Below are 21,824 nucleotides of genomic sequence, written 5' to 3' on the forward strand. Positions count from 1 at the left end.
GATCTGATGGCTATGCTTAAATAAGCTGATACGTATGAAAACCATAAGCTAAACCAGAGCTTTAGCCATGGCTGGTCTCACCAGAACATATGTTCATATATAGCCATGAGCCTTGAGAAAGGTATCCTGGGCCCAAGACTTCTGGTTCTGAAACCTGCCAGGGCTAAGAGGATTTTGTAAGCAAAAGTGCATTCATCTCATGAATGAGGACCTGAACCTCAGCATTTGAGGGACAGGGTGGGGGTGGGGGGAGGCAGAGCTAGGTAGAGCCCCAGACCTTGCTGGCCAGCCAGCCTAGCCAATCAGTCAACTCCAGGTTCAGTGAGAGATCCTGCCTCACGCACGGTAAGCTGGAAGGAAAAGGAGGTGGTTCAGCAATAAAAACACTTGCCCACCCAAGCCTAGCAGCCTGGGTTCAATCCCTAAGATCCATAGTGGAAGGAGAGCGCTAACTCCCAAAGTGGCCCTCCAACTTCCACACGCATGCTGCGGTATACACTCGCTGACTTTGACCTCTGGCCTCTGCTGTGTATGCAAGGTCAAGAACACTTGCACATATACACATGGAGGAGGTGGAGGGAGGAAAAAGAAAGCCTTTGTCCTGCTGCAAACCCTCACAGTGGATGCTGGGCCTCTCCCCTGGCCAGCCATGCCTAGGTCCAGGCCAGGCTTACTTCACACTCGGCCATAGGGAAGCATAGCAAAAATGGTCTTGTTGTGGTCAGGAGAGAAGCAGGGCAGCCATAGTTGTTTCCTAGCCTGCTAGGAACCACTACACTAAACTGTGCAGGGCCGAATAAGAAGGACCTTGTGAGGGGCCAGAGCCTTGAGGATATCTGGATAGGACTGTAGGTACAATTTCAGTTCCTTCATGACAGCAGGCCAAGAGACAAGGAGTAGCTAACCACACAAATTGACCCGAGAGTTCCTGACACACCCTGTTTTCTCATGGCCAGGACCTTTGAACAAAGCTGTGCCAGCCAGCCCTTATGTGCTCAGCTGAACTGTACGAGAGCCAACTGAGGACAGACAGGGAGATTTAACCTCATGGATACCTTTTAAAAGGAAGTATAACAAATCACAGTCCTGTGAAGCAAGAAAACCTCTTGCTGCTGATGCTGATGCTGCCTCAGATACTCCCCTCGTGAGCTTCCTGTAGCCTGGGAGCTCTGCTCAGACCTGATGTGATCAGAGGCAGTGGGCAGTGTTCAGGCAGACAAGACAGTACCTAAACTCTAAATGAAAGAAGTAAAGGTGTGGCAAGGAAGAGGAGGAGGAGGGGGAATCAGTACTAACTGCTGATGCTCGGTCCATCTTGGTGTGTGGCATCAGATAGACCGGACTGGATTCCAGATAGCCTGTTTCTAGCCACTGTCTTATAGGAGAGGAGAGGATCCTAGTGGTGTGTCCTCTTGACTGTGGAAAGCAAGTCGTAGCCACATCAGTTACTGATGAAATCATCAGACCCGGGATCCAGCAAAAGCCACCACAAGACTAGAGGAGAAGAGGTTGAAGGCATTCAAACCTAAATCCAGCTCACACTCACACTAACTCTCCTGCCTCCACCAGCCAGTGGTTCACGTGAAACATCCCACGTCTTGGTTAAACGTTATAGGAAACTCTGATGTTAATCCCCATCACCATACCCCAGTGTCCAAACTAGTTTGATTCCTGTGCCCGAGAACATCTTGTTTCTCGTTTGCTCCCTTCGAAGCCTTAAACCCAATTAGGATGACGTTTTCCAGACTCAGAGGGATCTTCTGGAACACAGCTACCTGGAGAGAGAAACAGGGCCCCACACCACACACAGATCCTTTGGGTTTGTCTTTGGCAGTGGCTCCCAACAAAGACTGTGTGTGACTCAGCCACAAGGGTGACTCATAAGCCTCCTGCCCCTCTTACTGATTTCACTAGGCATCCATTGTCCACACCCTGGCCACATACTGTCACTCAGGACGGACCACAGAGTGGCTTGAACTCTCGTAAAAGGGGCCGCCCAGAGGGAATCTTCAGGGATGGAGAAGTGGGTGACAAAGATTACAGGAACCTTGTGGACTGTTACAATGGTCCTTCTGCCCAGATACTGCAGCCATTTGTAGGTTGGAAACGCTTGTCTGACCAAAGATATCATTGTGAGTTGACTTAATAACACATTTTCTAGCTTTCTCCATTCATTCCGTCATGAACTATGTCATCATTTCCCTGAACAATGAGTCACCATGCCCTTGGAAGAAGGCGACTATAAAAGAAAAACCGGAGTCACAAAGGCAGATGAAGCCTCAGCCTTGGCCTTGCTTATGGCAGAGTTTCTGGTAGTCGGGGGAGCTCTGTGGGGGTCTGGTCATGGGCTCACCCTGGGCTCTCTGTGAAGCCATGGGAAAAGCTCTTGAGATGTGGCTTCTTGTGGCCAGCGCTGGATTTGACCAGAGTTGCGATCAAATCTGTCAGACTGGCTCTTCCCCAATTGGGGAATGTGCCAGAACTTGAGAATTCCATAATTGAAGGGAAGCTAGGGATTGTGGAGGCAGCTGCTGCCTCTCTGGTTTTTTATTGCCCATTTCCTTTAGAAAAATAAACCTGCTCCCCCCCCCCCCCCCCCAGTGAATGAATCACAGGCAATCCAAAAGGCTATTGCTTGTCGAGGAAGAATCGCAAGGTAGAAGTCACTTCCTACTTTCCCCCAAATGATGAGGGGGGAACATCTCCAGTTCATTAGCACCTGTCCTTCAAAGCCTTTTTATAACAGAAAAAATAATGAGAAAAAAATGCTGTCCATCTCCCGACCTGAAGCCCCTCATCAGGGCCTCCTGGCAGGACAGAAGGTACATTCACTGTTCACGAGAGATAACCCAGCCAGTGGGGACATGTGTGTGCTTAGTGTCCCCTGTTTTGATTTCAACTTGTTCTTGTTTTCCGAGTTTTGTTTTTCTTCCTTTGAACAAACTAAATTCACCATGTTCTGTTGGTTTGGTAGGAGGAGAATTGGGATTTTCCAGCTAACTTGGGACCCGTAATTCAAACCACCTCCCAGCCAATTTGAAAACATCACGGTTTTATTTTGTGAAAACATCGGCCTTGCAGCACAATAGGCTTAAGGCGGTCATTTCACGGAACACTCATGATGACACAGAGCGATGCACTGGGCCTATAAAGACGCTACAGAAAGTTCAAAACGGCTCTAGTGATAATTTACCACCGGCACACACTGCTTGACCCTCAGCCTACTTTAGTAAATAAAGTTTTATTGGAACACAGCTGTATATGTGGTCAGTGCCTGGTTGAACACAGCAGTGAGTGTTAAGCAGTCACACAAAGACTACAGAGTTTGCTCCGAAACTATTTACCAGCTACCAAAACCAGCTTTAATTAAAAAAAAAAATACTGTTCCCGTGGCTTCGTTTTAAAGGATTTATAAGGATTTCTTTTTGTTTAAATAAATAAGATCACAGGCCCGTGACTTGGACAGGATTACAGGCTAATAAGAAAAATCCTTGATCACAAAGGTTGGAGGAATCCTTCCTCTTCTGGGTCACGAGGGAATAAGATGTGTTTTGACTCTAAATAAAGTGCATACACTTGTTTGTGAGGTTCTCAGGGAATTGCAGGTGTTATAGATGAGGGGCACAGGTTAAGCCCAGAGGTCATATGTATCTCGGCCATAACATGGCTTATTGTTTTTTAATTTCTTTACCTGAGCATATTCTAATAGAAGAATTGACACTGTCTTTGTGGCGGGCGGACTTTCCGGAAAAATCTCTTCACTACTCTGCAACACTTAGCCCTCAGAAGGTGGGAGACTTCGTGTGCATTACCAGGATCCCGACCATCTCTACTCGGCTGCAGGGTCTTATAATCTCTGTTGTAATGAGTTGGCTGGGACAAACGGAGTAGATATTGCACAAACAGGGTCTATGAAAGAGTGCAGAAATGCTCTCAGGGTGAGAGAGTGGCCAGTGAGGAAAAGTCTCTAACAGAGGAGTACAGATGATAGCCAGAGACCACTGTATTGGTCTAACTTTAGGCAGAGTTTATGCTTATCCTTAAGAATCTCAACAATTGTAGGAGCCATCAGTAGCACACAGCCCACACAATCAGCTGAGCAAGGCTCGTAGGGGGCTCACAGAGACTGAACCGACAGTCGGGGAGCCTGTATGGGTCTGAGCCAGATCCTCTGCATGTGTGTGATGGTTGTGTACCTTGGTGTTCTAAAGTGGGGGCGGGGAAGTGTCTCTCACTCTTTGCCTGCTCTTGGGACCCTTTTCATCCCGCTGGATTGCCTCACCTAGTCTTGATACGAGGGTTTGTGCCTGCTCTTATTGTAGTTTATTGTATCATGTTCAGACGATGTCCTTGGGAGGACTGCTCTTTTCTGAAGGAAAATGAAGGAGGGGTGGATATCAGAGAGAGGGCAGGTAGGGAGGGGACTGGGAGGAGGGAAGGGAAGGGAGCCCATAGTCAGGATGTAATGTATGAGAGAAGAATGAAGACATAAATAAATAACAAAAACAAAACAAACACAAACTCAGCCGTCCTCCTGATCTTGGGCACCAAGAAACTCGTGCCTGCTCTTGGTCTGTCATCAATAAAAGGAACTTAAAACAAAACAAACAAAGAAGCAAAAGAATCCAGAACAAGAAAGCTTTACTGGGAATTTGATTTGGATTAACTCTAAAGGGAGGGTATACTGATATCTGTTCTTTACCATAAAGCCACAGGCTAATTAATAATCTAATGACTTTCTGAGCAGTCGGGACTCTCATGAGCTCACCCTGGGCCTGAGGTACATTGAGGCACCATTCTTTTGATCAGCAATCAGAGCCCGGTGCCTTGGTCCCTGGTTATATCTAACTAGCTACCTAACTCAAAGACTCTACATCTCTTTAATTTTCCTAGTGTCTTACCTCATTTCCACATACATTGCATTTGGTCTCATCTGGAGACCCAGCTGTCAGCTGCTAGCCCCAGGCAGACCCTGTCACCTGTCTGCCTCACTGTGTGCTCCAAAGGCAAATGTGTGTAGCACCAGAAAACTGTCACCCTCTCTCCTTTTCCAGTCCCCAATGACTCAGAGCCAAAGTTCTAATCCACTGGGTAATAAATAAGTGGCTGAAAGAAAGAATGTTCCAGAGTCCTCAGGGCGGAAGTTTCACCTGGGTCATATAAATGTTATTTGGAGCCTTGCTGTGTAAAACATGTCTTCTGTCATTTCCTCCCCTGTTTATTGCATTCCCACGAGTTCCATTTCATCTTTCACTTCTTCCCAGCCTTGAAACATCCTATGATGTGTCCCTGGGTCCCTGCTATCATTAACAGAGGCTCCCCTCCATGTGTACACACACACACACACACACACACACACACACACACACACACACACACCATTAATAGGTGAAGACGATAATCTTTCCCCCAAGGACCCCCTCACCCATGGCACCACCTCCCACTGCTAACGCTCTAAGATCGTTACTGATACTGGGAGTAATAGTGACTGGAGTTTTAATGGTTTGTTTGTGCCAGGGACTATGCTGGAATTTCTTGTGGATTTGCTAATCTCACCTACTAAGCACAGAAAGGGAGGCCCTGCTGCTGTCTCCACTTCGCAGATGGGAAAGTAGGGCTGGGGCTTCTTCACACGTGCTGTGTGTGAGATCACATTAGCAGAGGCAGAGCCAGGGTTCCAGCTGGACGGCTGACTGACTTTCCCTGAGATGTAGGACAGAACCCTTGCTGCTGCTCCGACATTCACTATTTTAGATCCCACATATGACTGGGCTCACATGCTCTTCTTTCTGAGTCTGGTTTATGCCACTTAAGATAATGTCCTTCCCAGACTTAAGGAGGACAAATGGCTGATTGGGAGGTATTGGGAAGAATGTTGAATGTCACTGATCATTAAAGAAACATGGTCTGAAAGTATGAGATAGCCCCTTAGCCCTTCAATCCAGGTAAGACCGTGGTCAAAAACCAGAAGATGGCAAGTGTGGAAGCAGATGTTGGGGAAAGAAGGCTTTGTGCCAACACAGGAAGCAGTGTGGCTCTTCCTCAAAAAATTAGAACAGGAAGTACCCAGGCATCTAGCCAGCCCACCACTGAGCGTACATTCAGGGGTGTTGATATCAGTGTGTTGACGTTAAAAGTAAGTTCATCAGGCCTACTGAGTAATGGCTCTTGTTACCAAATCCGACAACCTATATTCTAACCCAAGACTCACATAGTTGAAGGAAAGAACCAACTCCTGAAATTTGTCCTCTGACTTCCACATGTGCACTGTGGTGCTCGTGCACACACACACACATACACGGTGAAGGGACTAGAGACTGGGACTAAATAAAGCAATTAAAAACAAGTTAATAAGTACTGTAGCCTTATTATCAATGCACTCATCCACAGGATGAGTCATAGTGACAACACAATGCTAGAGGAGGCCACTTGATCTCTGGATCTTCCTCTCCAAGTACCCATGAGTGAATGTGTGCAGTTGACATGAGCATGACCATAATGTGTACAGTTGGCATGAACATGGCCATAGTGTATGCAGTTGACATGAGCATGGCCATTAGTTTTCAGCTTTAGTTTTGAGGAGGATTGGAGTTCTGCTGATGGATGGTGGAGGTGGTTGCACTACAATTCACTCACAAATACTCACAGTGCCATGATTCACTACGTGTACTTCACTGCAGTTTTTATAGTAAGAAAGTAATATGTAGGAGAGGCATGGGAAGTAACAGAGATGACAAAGCCTTGGGAATAGGAGGACCACTGGGATTCCTGAGCAGACATTACATTTTTAAGGGGAGCAGTTTGACTAGCTTTGTTTCACCAACCAGAGAACTGGTATCAAGGACTTGGGAGAGAGAAGTGAGAGAAGAAATTAGCGTAAGCCACTGGAGCTTTGTGAATTCAAAGAGCTATACGCTCAGAAAAAGAACAGCTGTTAGTCACCATTGGATGCCTAGTTTGTGGTGTATCATGCAGTTAGGATCTAGTACCCTAAGTGTCTCATCCCTCCCATAGATACAGGAGTTCTGTAGATACAGTTAGTGGACCTACAATCCTACCCTGGACACTCCCCACTGCCATTGTCCTTGGCAGGACAGAACCCAAGTAGGACATCACTGAGTGAATTTCCCCCAGGATCTTTCACCATCAAGTGTTGAGGAGATTCTATCTGGAGAGTGTCTAATGCACACACATGCAGGCATGAAGCATGTGTTAATGTGATACAAACATCAGATGATAAATGGAGTTCCCCATGGATCTACCCCTAAATCCACCCGAAAGGGCCATGGGGCTAAGCCCATTGCTACAGGGTTTCTTTCCTTTGCTCTGGGTCATGAAAGCCACCTCAGTAAAAATTTTATGTAAAACTTCAAAGGCGCAGAGTAGTTGCTGGTACATTTGCCAAGTATGGAGTTTAGAAGTCTGGTGAGGAACACAAGATGAGGGTGAGGCTGGGGTGAATTAGGTCCTGGGGACTTGGGAAATACATGAACATTCCTGGACTATTGAGTAATCTTCTTCATCCATGAGCTTTAAGGAAGGACTATGGATCACACTTCTGTGGGGCTGAGTCCTCCTGGTCACATGTTAGATAGAGGGTTTGTATCTTGGGATGAACCAAGCCAAGTGCAGCATCCCTAGGACATCATGAGCATCCAGCAAGAGCAGCTTGCTAGTGTCCAGTTTGAGATGGAGACACAGTTTCATTGAGAAGGGGCCCTGGGACAATTCTCAACATGTGACCAGGAAACACCTAGATCTGGTTTTGAAAAATAATGATTGTTTGCTTTATTTTAAAAAAATTAAAAAAAAAAGACTCATTCTCCAAGACTACAATGGATTTTTCAAGAAGCTACTTCAACATCACTCTGATAATACCTTTCAACTCACAGGCATCTGTCAATATGGTCTAAGACAAAAGTCGTAAAAATACCTGAAACATTATGAGGTGTGTGTGTTATATGTAGGTGCACATGTGTGGGTGGGTGTATGTGCCTATTAGGCACATCTGGAGGACAGAGGTTGATACAGCTTTCCTCTATTGTTATCCCCCTTCCTGCCACCATAAGGTCCTTCAGTGAACCTGGAGCTCAGTGTCTCAGCTAGACTGGCTATCCAGTGAGTCTCTATCCACTTCCCTGTGCTCCCCAGTGTTGGGTTTAGAGACACACTACCATATTCTTGAATGCTAGATCCCGAACTCAGATCCTCACACTTGCATAATAAACACTTGAGCCATCTCCCCAGCACGATCCTAAGAATTTATTGCAGTGTCATTTGGTTGTGTGGTCCCAAAGCGTGTTATTCCAACAGTGTGCTGCCCTGTTAGGTTAGACGTGCCTGTACCTGATCCCTAATGGCATGGATGCTTGAATCCAAACATGTCTGCTTAAACTCACATGGACAAGAACTTTGGAATCCTCAGTACATTTTGGGCACACAACAGGCTGCTGTGACCTGTAAGGTCAAGAATCACTGGGTTGAGGTGTGCATGTTAGATAAGTCCAACATAGTGACAACCATCAAAACCTGTAAGAAAGATCGAGAAGCAGACCACTCTCATCAGATTCTTTTTTCTGTTTTATTTAGCAGGAAAGACTGCATAGAAACTCTAATGGACGAAGATGAGAAGGATAGAGCGAAGAGGTAAGTGAAGACTGCGCCTGCCTCACGGTGCATGAGACATTTCCACGCTATTAAACTCAACATGGTGGGCAGCTGTGGGTGCAGCTCCCTGAAACATTTCACAGTAGCTTTAAGATTTGCACCTCACCAGTGAAGTTGTCGTTGTGTGAGACTTGGCAAGAAGTCTGTGTTTTTAGTGTGCCTATGTGCTACCCTGTTGACAATGGTCACCATTCAGAGGCCTCCAGTTTCTGCTTTTACAAGACAGGTGCTGCTTGGCGAGACAGGCTGATGGGAGCCACACAGGCCCGTGTTCAAGCTCTGGGGGTGGTGTTGGGGTGCTGCCTGACTGTGGACAGCACAAGCATTATCATTATCCCACTATTCCTCTGTCCACATTCAGTTGTTACTGAGTGGGCAGTGGCTAAGCACTGCCTTTATATTAGCTCAGTTTCTTCATCTGTGTAGTAGCAGCATCATGACTCCTTGTACCATGGTTAAACAGTCGGGATTTACTAGCCTGGTAGTCATTATGTTGAAGCACCTACAACCCTACCTGTGTTTATTCCTTTAAGGGTATTCACTGAATACCTACTGTGTTCAAGGTAGTCATGAAGTTGGGGTCGAAGGTCAAAAGTGGTCATCAACGTGACACAACCCACCCAAGTGGGCAATCACTGTGCAAAGCTTGGTGAACCAAGAAAGCAGGGGTGAATAAGTGAACTCAGTCCCCACAGGAATGCACAGCTGATGAGTGACAGGGCATGCTACAGACCATTGGGGTACAAGGGACAGGGCAGCAGTAGAGAGAAACATGAAAGGCTAGTCAGCGGAATATTTGTTACAGGCCCACAAACAAGCCCCTCCCCTCTGATCTCATTCAGATCTTTTCTACATCATATGGAGCAGGTACTCTGTGCTCTACTGTAGTTCCCCTCATGAGCCTGTAGAGATGAAACACATACCTACGTCCCTCAACTTCATGATTGACTTGCAAGTAGTTGAGTCCCCAGAGAATCGCCCCTTGTGTGGCCTCAAGAGCAACTGTCCCATGAGGAAAAAGCCATGAGAGACACCAGTCCACAGCCACTCACAAAGTTTCTCAGTCTGAAGCTACAAGAATGAGGGAGTCTGGACTGTTTGAACCTCTCCTTGTATTTATATTAGCAAAAGGTCAGTGTGTTGACTGGCAGCTTCGATGTGGTCAGAGTGAGGAGCAGGAAGGGGTGGGCCAGGCATCGCCGTTGAACATATTTTACTTGTTCTGAGGCAGTCAGGACTCAGGGAAGAACCTAAATCTCACACACATGAGGTTAGTTGATGTTTATCTCCACTCTTTTATATGCACAAGCATCTGCAGAAACAGTCAACAATGAGACTGATTAGCTTTTTTTTTTCTTTTTTCTTTTTTTATTGGGTATTTATTTCATTTACATTTCCAATGCTATCCCAAAAGTCCCCCACATGCTCCCCCACCCAATCCCACTTCTTGGCCCTGGCATTCCCCTGTACTGAGGCATATAAAGTTTGCATGACTAATGGGCTTCTCTTTCCAATGATGACTGACTAGGCCATCTTCTGATATATATGCAGCTAGAGACACAAGCTCCGGGGTACTGGTTAGTTCATATTGTTGTTCCACCTATAGGGTTGCAGATCCCTTTAGCTCCTTGGGTACTTTCTCTAGCTCCTCCATTGGGGGCCCTGTGATCCATCCAATAGCTGACTGTGAACATCCACTTCTGTGTTTGCTAGGCCCCAGCATAGTCTCACAAGAGACAGCTCTATCTGGGTCCTTTCAGCAAAATCTTGCTAGTGTATGCAATGGTGTCAGCGTTTGGAAGCTGATTATGGGATGGATCTCCGGATATGTCAGTCTCTAGATGGTCCATCCTTTCGTCACAGCTCCAAACTTTGCTCTTGAGCTTATTCAGAAGCAACAAGTGCTGGGCCCTTCACCTGGTCCTAGGACTCTCAGCCTCCTCTGGAAATGCTTTGCAACCCCGTAGGTCACAAGTTGTAAGGTTTGCAAAGTCCATTTGTGGCCCTCCAACAAGTAAATGAATGAACTCGATTGTAATGACAATTCTGGGATTTGGGGTTCTTTTAATGACACAGAGATATTCTAAGAATGTGTTTTTGTCTTTGTCCCAGGTGTGGGGATACTGGGGCTGCTTTGCAGCAGATGATTAAGGTTTGCCTTGTACTCTAGCAGAGGCGTGGTTTTGCCACAGATCTTCTCCCATTCTCCTGGAATCCCTGTACAGTGGGCTATTACTGTTCCTACATTACAGTAGAGAAACCGTAGGACCTGGGATTTTGCAGCCCACCAGTAGCCACGGGGATCAAATCTCAATACACCTGGCCTCCTCTCACACTCAAGTAGAAGCTGCTCCCTTCGCTTTGCTTTGTGCTCAAGGGGCGGGGCAACAAGTGCTGGCTGTTGCTTTGCTCAAAGACCCCGAGAATCTACAGCTTTTCTGCATCATGCAACTGTTTTTGCTTCGCATGTTGCTAATGAACAGTGGATGTTCCCTTCATCCTCTGTCCTGGGGTTGAAGAAATTCCTGGTCTCCTCTTTCACTTGACTAGGAAGTTGCTTCTGTAAGTCCAGGCATTTGGTTGAGGTGAGAGGAGGGGGAGAGGTGATGGCTTTATTGCATCTTATTCAAGAAATTCAAGAATGTCCAGAAAGATTAGCTGGTTCAGGGTTCACAGTAGAGGGATTGCCAGATCTGAAATGTGAGCTGAACTCTTGTTTATTCTTTAATCCCTAGTCCTTAGACTCAGCATGGTTTGGGCAAGGGGAAGGCATTCAAACTGGATAAGCAAGAACTCTGGACCCTCCACTACACTGAGATAGCCATTTGTGAGGGAAAGGGCCAGTCATTCCCAGGTATGTTGTTTCTTCTCAGTTCCCAGGTGGAAGAGAAGGACATGGCCCAATGACTAGGACCAGTTTGACTAGGTTTGGCTCCCATAGACTCATGTGTTTCAATATGCTTGGCCCAGAGAGTGGCACTATTAGGAGATGTGGCCTTGTTAAAGGAAGTGTGTCACTGTAGGGGCAGGCTTTGAGAGCCTCCTCCTAGCTGCTTGGAAAACAGTCTTCTCCTAGTTGCCTTTGGAACAAGATGTAGAACTCAGCTCCTTCTTCAACTAATGTCTCCTGGAACACTGCCATGTTTCTCACTATCATGATAATTGACTGAACTTCTGAAGCTGTAAGCCAGGTCCAATTAAATGATTTCCTTGATAAGAGTTGCTTTGGTCATGGTGTCTGTTCACGGCAGTAAAACCCAAAATAAGACAGATCTTCTCATTTTCATTAACTGAGTTATACAGTAAGCAACAGAATGCTGGGGAAGAAGACACATAGCATTATCCCTCCTTCCAAGCACACATGATGGGGAGCAATCATGGAAATAGTAATAAAGGAGAAACCAGAGCCCACAGTCAGTGAGACAAAGCCAGGAGAGCAACCAGATGTGTGAGCTCCGCCTTTTCACCAACTGCTTTGCACAGGCTGGTCTTGTTTCATTGACATGGTTCCTTTGGCCATAATTAACATAGGTTTGAATGGAAAGTCTCACAGGCAGAAGGTTGTAGCCAGCATGGAAGAGTCTGAGTCCACATAGGCTTGCAGAGTACCATGCCTACAGGAATCAGGCAGAACACAAGAGCCCAACCCTGAACTCTGGGCTATTGCTGCCGTTGGATCTCGGATGCTAATTTTGCTGTGATTTTCCATCCTAGGCTTTGGACTTGGTTTTATGTATCTCATCATACATCCCATCGTGGGGTAAAAATGACAGCCATCGTTGAGGCTTCCTCTATTTGTTTGGATGGTGATTAAGGCAGAAGCAGCAGGCATCACAAGAACAGGGCGGTAACGGGACACGGGATTCATTAATATTACCCTGTAATTTCCAGATGAGTGATTCTGTCCTCAAAACAAAGGGGAAAGTGGAGCTGTGCTTGCAGGCAGAATGCTAATTCTTCCCATGGCCCAGTAACAGCAGAGTGGGGAAGGGGGCTCCCTCCTCTGGCGTCTTTCATCTCCTACCTTGCTGGGTTCTGTTCTTTTGACTAAAGAGGAATGTCATCAGAAATGTGTGCCTGTAAAATTTGGAAACCTGGGGCTGTCTTGGCTCAGGGAAACCCAGAATCTCTCTGAGGGCATCTGAGGTAAAGAATAATTTATTTAAAAGCAAGCTCAGTGAACTCAATAAGTGGCCAACTAATCAAGGGTGGCCAGAAGTCCACCTTCTTGAACAGAGCATCTTTCTTTGGGCAAGGCCATCCATCCCTTCAGCATTTTAGTGACAAGCTGCTAAAGACCAGACCCAAGTTAAATGAGGCCTGTGTGAGTGTTAACTAAGAGTCACTATGAAATTAGGCCAGCTTCCCATTGGGACCCAGACGATATTTCTGAAAATGGTAGTTAAGAGGAAAAATGTCACTGTACCATCTCAGGAGGGAAGAAATGGCCCCGAAGCCACTCCGGATTGCCAGCCAAACCTGCAGAGAAGTCACGGTGAATTCTTAAACTTTGCCCCAGGTGGCAGTGACCTGACCCATCTTGTCCCACATGGACTTGTCTGCCCTAAAACCTACATAGCATCTTCCACAAACTGCTTAGGCCTGTGAGATACAGCCCGAGTTACAGAATGCAGCTTGTGTCAGCCACGGGGCCCTGGGTAGCAAATCATGGCAACCATGCTGACCTTCAGTGGGCCTTTCTTTGTGTTTGAGTTACCCAAAATGTGTTTGGGGGGAGTAACCTCTAGAAATGCTCCCCAAAACAAGTTTAGACAATGCCATTAAAGATGCTAAAACATCATCTAGCAAGCAAGAGTTGTTCATTTACCTACAGTGCTGCCATTAAATCTTAATCTAGGAAAAAAAAAATACAGCAAAACCAAAATCAGCTGTTCTGACCATGTACTTTCCCATTTCCATAAATAACTCTGAATAGAAGGCCCTTTGACCCACATTGTCTTTGCAGCAGACACATTGACTTAATTGCAACCCTTTCTGTATCTAGGAAGGCTATAAAGGCAGCATTTGAAAAACATTGAAGTATTTAAAAATCACTTACAATGCCACTACTTAGATGACTGCCCTTAGATTTTATTTATGTATGTGTACATAGTCGTGTATATATGCATATGTATGTACACCTGTGTATGCTTGCATACGGAGGCCAGAGGTTAGCAATAGATGTCTTCTTATAGTTCTTCATCTTACTTTGTGAGGCAGTGTCTCTCACTGAACTTAGAGCTCACTGATCAAGTCCCAGACATCCTCCTGTCTCTCCCTCCCAGCACTGGGTTCACAGGTGTTCACTGCCTTTTATAAAGGTGCTGGGGATCCAGACTCAAGTCCCTGTGTTTCCATAGCAACCTTATCCACTAAGCCAAACCCCACCAAGCCCCAGATGGCCACGTTTAATATTTGAGTACATTTACTATTAAGTTTTCCCTAGTATTTGATCTAGCTTTAGTAGGACCGTTCACAAGATTTTAGTTAATATTGATGAACATGTTCAGTTCACTCTTCCAAAAAGCTCATCTTTCATGGACAGGACAGTATTAATGTGAGAAATGTTTCAAATTTATTTCATTCTTTTGAACATTGCATGTCCAGTTCCATCTTTGGGAGTTGCCTGTGAATACCTAATTGATATCTTTCAATTCTAAACAAAACAAAACAAAAAAGCAAACAAAATAATTTAGTCTCCTTCTGCAGCTGTAATCCACACCTGCACACACGCACGCACACACACACACACACACACACACACACACACACACACACTCGGTTTCAGGGTCTGTGGAGCCTCGGAAAGAGAGCTGAGTCTATTTCCAAAATGCTTTCTATACAAATTGAGTTTTCTCAGCTTATAGAACTTGTATCTGGAAGACTGCGTGTAACAGGAAGCTGTTAGACAGGCAAAATGGGGCAGAATATCTCAATATAGACAAAACTTGAAGGATAAGTGTGTTGATAACCATAAAGGAATGGAAGAGGGGGAGGAAGAAGGAAGGAGAGAAAGGGGAGAGGGAGGAAGGAGGAGGAGAGAAAGAGAGACAGATCTTAGAATAATTTACCAAGAAGGAGCACAAATTTTAATTTTCCCCCAAGTCTTCCATCCATCTAGTTTGCTGTTCTGACCCATCTGCATTGCCTATTTTGGATGCTTAATGTCCTTTTTGCCTGGCAGTATAAGTCTGGGTTGCCTGTCCTTAACAAACGGCGTTGTGCTGTATTCATCGAATAGTACATAATGCACAGAACAGGAGATGAAGGCAGACTTACTTTTCAAGGCCTCAGAAGATTTTTGTGAGGAAAGAAGTTCCTTTACTAATCCCAACTGACCCAGAATCGCTCTCAAAACTACCAACAGACACTACCAACCTATATCCACATGTTATCCCCCACATTTATGGGACATTTGTTTCAAGTTGCTTTTAACCTGTTGGCTGAATTAAGCAAATCATTACCACAACACACCGCGGCACATATAAATGATTCTGGATCAGGGGCCTGGAAGGGTACCTAAGTTAAGATTAAAGCGCTGCATTATAAGCTGATTGCACAGAAAATCCAAGGCACAGTGAGGCTGATTACATCGCTCTCTGAAAGGCAAGTTACACTTAAATAGGCTGAGTACACACACAGTAGGTTAACAGGTTAAGTGCATTGTCTTGGATGATCTCAGGACATTCTATTAACTCACTTGTGAGGTCTGCAAAAGTTTGGTCTCTTGGAAGGTATTCAAGATATTAAAACACATGGATACATCTATATTTTAGAAATTAACTATTCTTGCTGTTTGTTTTATTCTTCTTGAGGAAAGGTCTCATGTAGCACAGGCTGGCTTCCTCAAACTCATGTAGCCAAGGATGACTCTGAACTCCGTGTCCTCCAGCCACCATTGCCCAAATGGTCAAATCAATACCACCATACCCTGCTTAGCATTAACTATTCTTGATATGTTCCTGTACAAAGACCCCAAAATGTCAGGGGTTGAAGCAATGCCACACATCTCACAGGGTTAAAACCTAACCTAGATCTGAGGTTATAAATCCAGCGAACTGATGTGTTCATAGATCGTGGCTGCTTACTAGTGACGTATTATAAACCAAATTGTCACAGAAATGCCATGGAAAGACAGGAATGCTTGGCTTATCTCCCCATCTCTTAGTGCAAAAGCCACCAGAAATGTGTTTCCTAAGAGTCTCCCAAGACGACTGACAAAGTCACCCCTTCAAGAAGGCCTTCAAAGTCTCCAATGTCAGGCTCCCCAATTCTTTGATCCCCCACCTTTGATTCCCATGGGTCTTTTATAGACTCTCTTTATAAAAATGTGTTGAGGGTAGCCGGGAGTGGTGGTGCACACCTTTAATCCCAGTGCTCAGGAGGCAGAGGCAGGAGGATTTCGGAGTTTGAGGCCAGCCTGGTGTACAAAGTGAGTTCCAGGACAGCCAGGGCTATACAGAGAAACCCTGTCTCGAAAAAACAAAACAAAACAAAACAAAACAAAACAAAAAATATGTTGAGGGTTCTGGATCTCCAGTGAGGCATAGTCAATTCTTCTCAGGTGTCCATCACATCCATCACATTGAGCATGGCTGTAGACCTGGTCAAATGCGTGGGCCAGCTCTTTAAGGTCTGCAAAAGGCAATTACCATGCCAGACTGAGGAGGTATCTCTTTTGGAAGCCTTGGCATTAGGTTCAGCTTTGTTTGCCCCCCAGGTTTCCCTGTCCTAGATTCAGTGCAGACCCAGACCCAGAAGTGGGTTTCAAGGACAGAGAGGATTTCTAACCCAACGGGGTCTCCTGATGCTTGGGTGCAGTGACGGGATGGATACCTGAGCTTTCCTGTTCTCATCCCATTTCTTCCCACCATTAAGGCATTTCTCTGTGGTGGCTGCAGTAGTAGCAGGAGCTATGGGAATGCACAGGGTGCTGACAAACAGGAGCCTCTTCTCCAGTCAGAGGAGCTATCGAGGAGCTGGAACCCTGATGGCTTTCTCACCCTCTCTGTTTCATACTGCTTGGCCCCAAATACAGATATCAGCATAGGAGGTATAAGGCAGAGTAGAATAAACAAGGAGCCAACTTTTAAACAAAAGAATGAAAAAGGGGTACTGGGAACCGAAGTACTGGATAGAGTTCTTGGGAGGAGTAAAATGACCCTAGAACTGGAATCCAAGACTAGCCGCATGGGACTGCCCTGAAAAGCAGTGTGGAGTTCTCACCAGAAACCACAGAAGAGTCTAGACGTGGCACACCATTGTTTAAGTGTCAAAGGAAAACTGTTTATCCCAAATGCTACACCCAAGGAAAATGTCTTTCAGGGATGACACTAAGAGAAGATGACATCCAAGAAATGAGACCAGGCTGTCAGGAAGGAGAACCACTAGGGAAGAGCTGCTAAAGTGTCACCAACAGGAAGGAAATAATGCCAGACAGAGACAAGTATGGGGGATAAAGGATGGAAATGGCAGCTTACTGGAGAGAGAGAATGATATGTGACATGTTAAAGCAGCATTTCCTCTGAGCTTATTAGTGGGTAGCATCTGTATGCAGAGGACTTAAAAAGATACACTGTAGATACACTGTAGATACACTGTATACCGAGAAAGCAATAAAGAGAAATACACAGAGTAAAATTTCACATGCACTAAACAGGTGCTGAAAAGTTAAGTTTCTATTGTACAATCCCTAGAATTTTTGCTACACATGTTACAGAGAAATATGAAGGAAAGTTAGATGAGTATATAATTCAAAAGAAGATAGAAAAGACAAGCAGGAACAACAACCAAAAAGAAAGAGTGAACAAACAGAAAACAGATTGTAGAATGATATCTTAAACCCAAACATGGATGCTCACGCACACATGTACACACAGAGAGAGGAGAGGGGGGTGGGGTGGGGACAGAAGCAAGCACACACACATGCACACAGGCACACAAATACATTGAATATAAAGTATCTAAATATGACACAGATTGTCATAATGGGGTTTTAGATTTACTGACTTCTAATTAGGGGTATATGTCTGTGTCGGGTCTGAGCACAGAGTGCATGTTCTGGTGGAAGTCAGAGGCATCAGATTCTCTGGCGCTGGACCCACAGGCATTTGTGAGCTGCCTGAATACATGGGCACTGAGACCCAAACTCACTCTGCCATACCTGACACACTCTTGGAACCAGTGACCCATCTCTCCAGGTCCACTTTAGTAGTAGTAGTCGTAGTCGTAGTCGTAGTAGTAGTAGTAGCATATTTTATGTAATCTTTGATAATTTCACACAATGTGTACACTTTTGCTCATATTCAGCCCTATTCCTCAGTTCTTCATGACCCCTTCCCCTTGTCCCCTTCCTACTTCATGCTTTCTTATTACTTTTATAACCCATTGAGTCCAGTTAGTGTTACCAATATACGCACTCATGCGGGTCCATTTACTGAAACGTTGTTCAGCCTACCAGCAATTACACTTGTCTTAGTTAGAGTTTCTATTGCTGCAGTGAAACACCATCTCCAAAGAGCAATTTGAGGAAGAGAGGGCTTATTTGGCTTACACTTCTATATAGCTGTTCATCACTGAAAGAAGTTAGGACAAGAATTTAAATGAAAACATCGAGGGGCACTGTTTACTGGCTTGCTCTGCCTGCTCTCATATGGAACCTGGGACCACCAGCCCAGATGGCCTCACCCACAATGGGCTGGGCTTCTCCCACTGGTCACTAAGAAAATGCCCTACAGGCTTGCCTACAACCCCATCCATCTTCTGGAAGCATTTCTTTATTGAGGTTCCTTCCTTCCAGATGACTTTAGCTTGTGTTGAGTTGACATAAAACTACGCAGCACAATATCCCTAAAGAAACCTAACTCTCTTTACCTAGTAGTCATCAGCTACCAACAGCTCCTCACTGAGGATTTGTGGCTCATATGCCCCTCCCCCACTAATGTTAGCCTGTACTTGTGGCGGTGCCTCCTCTGGCTCTTCCAACCTTTCTCCCTCCACTTCTGCAATGTTTCCTGAGCCTTGGCACAAGTGCTGTGATACAGTTGTTCCATCCATGCCTGATCGCTCCCCAGACACCCATTCTCTGCACTTGGACCCATTGTGGATCTTTGTATTAACCGTCCACCACACAAAGACAGACAGATAGCTGCAGAAATCTATGGGTATAAAGATACATTTTTAGAAGACAGCTTGATCCAGTGGTGGTTTAGCAAAAGCAAAGCAAAAAGTTCTCTTACAGAGAAGGTCGCAAGGAGGTCGCCCCTGGAGCCTGTGAGCTCCCAGCCCTAGGGTTCTGGTGAGATTTTCAGTACCAGGCATGAGTTTCCTTCTGTGGAGTGGTTGGTTACCCCGATAATATTCATGAGGACATGGCTGTACCCATAGGTATGCCTTGCCAGGTTGGGTGTTACTGTAGCTCTGACAGTTCACAACTCTGTAAGACCATGGATAGCTTTTCTCACTCCTGGCATAATGAACTCTAGTCAGCAAGAGAAAGCTTCCAGGTCAATACCAGCTTGATTTTTCTAAGTCCCATGTCCAGAGCATGAGACATCTTTGGTAACTGAGTCTTGCTATCAAGCAGAATGATAAAAAAAAAAAAAGCAAGCCTAGTTGCATGCTATCACATGACACTTACCCACAAACCTGATCCTATAAGTAGGTTAGAAATAAAACGGAAAATTACATATGTATATATATATATATATATATACACATATATATGATACAGACAGTAATTTTAAACAGTGATATCAAATTATGTTAGCACATGAAATATTACTAGAGAGACAGAGTGACATTGCATAGAGGTAAAAGATCAATTCACCGAGAAAAGATAACAATTCTATTGTTATCATCACGCAATGGATATCTATACACACTGAAAAGCAAGCGCATCCAAGCCTGTGCAACCCAGCCTGAAGAATCAATGGGAGATTTTGCTGTGCTGCTCTCCGTCCTGAGCCAGTGAGCCGAAGTGCAGTGGGGATGCTAAGCTGATTGACATTTCTAGAACACCCCACACAGCAGTATCATCGGAACCCGATTTTCAAGTACCTATTGAACACGTACCAAGAGAGACCAAATGTCGCTTCATGAAACAAGCGTTGAGAAATCCAAATGAAGCAAAATTAAATTAGGAACAGAAAAAAAATTTTTTCAGGAAAGATAATCTCTGGAGCTTAGAAATTAAAAAACAAACTTCCAAGGAACCCACGGATCAAAAAGGATGTCTCAAAGAGTATTGGAGACCATGTCAACTGAATGAAATGGAAAATGCCTTCCAGGGGCTGCGTGCTGTGGGCTGCTGAGCGCACAGAGAGAACCCTGCAGAACCCTAGAGCCACATCCAAACTCCCTTCATAACAGTGGGGCCTGGAAAAATGGCTCATCCGTTATGACGCTGCTGTTGTGGAGGACTTATGCTCAATTCCTAGCACCCACATTGGGGGACTCACAACTGCTCGTGACTCTATTTCTGCGGGATCTTCTGACCATCTCGGGTACTGCACACACATGCTCAAATTCATATTCAGACAGACAGCCACAAACAGAGAGAGAGAGAGCCAGACAGACAGACAGGCAGGCAGACAGAATCAAGGGCTGGGAAGCAGCTCAGTTAATAAAGCGCCTATTGTACAAACATGAGAAGTTGAGTTCAGAACCCTGACCCTAGCACCCATGTAAAAGCCAGGTATCCATCACTAGGAGGTCAGGAGCCAAAATAGATGGCTTCGTGCATCTCACTGGCCAGCCTTGAACCAATAAGCTCTCTGGTTAGCGAGAGGCTCTGTCTCAGAAGTTAAGGAGGAGAGCAATTAAGGAGAACTCCTGGTGTTGATTTCTGTCCTGTGTACCCAGAGAGCAGAGAGCAGGGGTGGGGAATGAAGGGGAGAGAACGTAAGAAGAGAAATAGAAGAACAAAATTAATTCATAGAATAAACATAGCCAGCCATGGTGGCCATGCTTTCAATCACAGCACTGGAAAGGGAAAGGAAAGCAGACCACTGTGAGTTCAAGGCCAACCTGATCACATAGTGAGTTCTAAGCCTTCCAGGTGTATACAGTAAGTTCTTATTGTCAAAGAGAAGAACAGCATAGGTCGACGACAACATTGAAAAATAAAACAAATAAAAAGGAAGACAAAAAAAATTGGCTAAGCAGAGAGGAGATTTTTTTTTTTAAAGAATCAAGCAAATTGGCATTGAGATTGAGACAAGAATCGCCAGTAATGAGAACAAGAGAAGACACACCGCTACACAGCCTTTTGACATTAAAAAGGTCATAAGGGAGTTCTGTGACCAGCTGTGTCCATGTAAATTCAGATGAGATGGAGCATTAATTTAATAACCACAAGCAACCATATTCGCACAGTTGATAAGAGAGCCGGAAGAGTTTGCTGGTGCATTGATTTGAAGTTACAAATGGAAACTATAAAACCCAGATCCAGATGGTTTAATTGATGAATTCTGAATTCTGCCAAATATCGAAGGAAGAAATCCCTCCCTCTGTATGCAGTGCTCTGCAGAAACGAAGAGAGGAGGAAACACACTCCAGCTCATTTTAGAAGGGCAGCATTACCTCAACTGGTAAATGAGAAAATAAACCAGAGACCATGTCCCTTGTGAATTCAGACAGAACATTCCTCAACTTAAAAAAAAAAAAATAAATGTGGTAGTACACACCTTCCCAGCACTTGGGAGGCAGAGTCCGATGGATCTCTGAGTTCGAGGCCAGCCTGGTCTACAGAGGGAGTTCCAGGACGGTCAAGGTATACAGAAAGACCCTGTCATAAAAAAAAAAAAAAAAAGAAGGAAAATGTTGGTGAGCCAGCTGGGTGTTGTAGTTCATACCTGTGACGTCAGCACTCAGGAGCTGAGGTGGGAGGATTGTGTGTGAGACCAACATGAACTACATGAAAAGACCTTGTCTCTCCAAACAACACAAGGCAAACACACAGCACTGGTAATTCTCCTCTCTCTGTCTCTCTGTCTCTCTGTCTCTCTGTCTCTGTCTCTGTCTCTCTCTCTCTCTCTCTCTCTCTCTCTCTGTCTCTGTGTGTGTGTGTGTGTGTGAGTAGTAAAGTCACAATCAAGTACAATGTACCTAAGGGATGCAAGACGATCCAGTATTAGAAGTGACTGAGTACAATCTAC

The 21,824-nt window shown here is 45.1% G+C and overlaps 1 protein-coding gene across 2 annotated transcripts in view; it reads left to right on the forward strand.

Annotated features, from left to right (window-relative positions):
• Npas2 (neuronal PAS domain protein 2) overlaps nucleotides 1–21,824 on the forward strand; it is a 164,628-nt gene that overhangs the window by 55,910 nt on the left and 86,894 nt on the right. For both annotated transcript variants that reach the window (XM_029482993.1, XM_021158035.2), the window contains exon 2: nucleotides 8,590–8,646. In XM_029482993.1, the coding sequence (XP_029338853.1) occupies nucleotides 8,615–8,646 (32 nt within the window). In that variant the 5' untranslated portion in view covers nucleotides 8,590–8,614. The remainder of the gene's footprint in view (nucleotides 1–8,589; nucleotides 8,647–21,824) is intronic.

This window comes from Mus caroli, chromosome 1 (assembly GCF_900094665.2).
Source record: "Mus caroli chromosome 1, CAROLI_EIJ_v1.1, whole genome shotgun sequence".
Taxonomy (NCBI): Eukaryota; Metazoa; Chordata; class Mammalia; order Rodentia; family Muridae; genus Mus; species Mus caroli.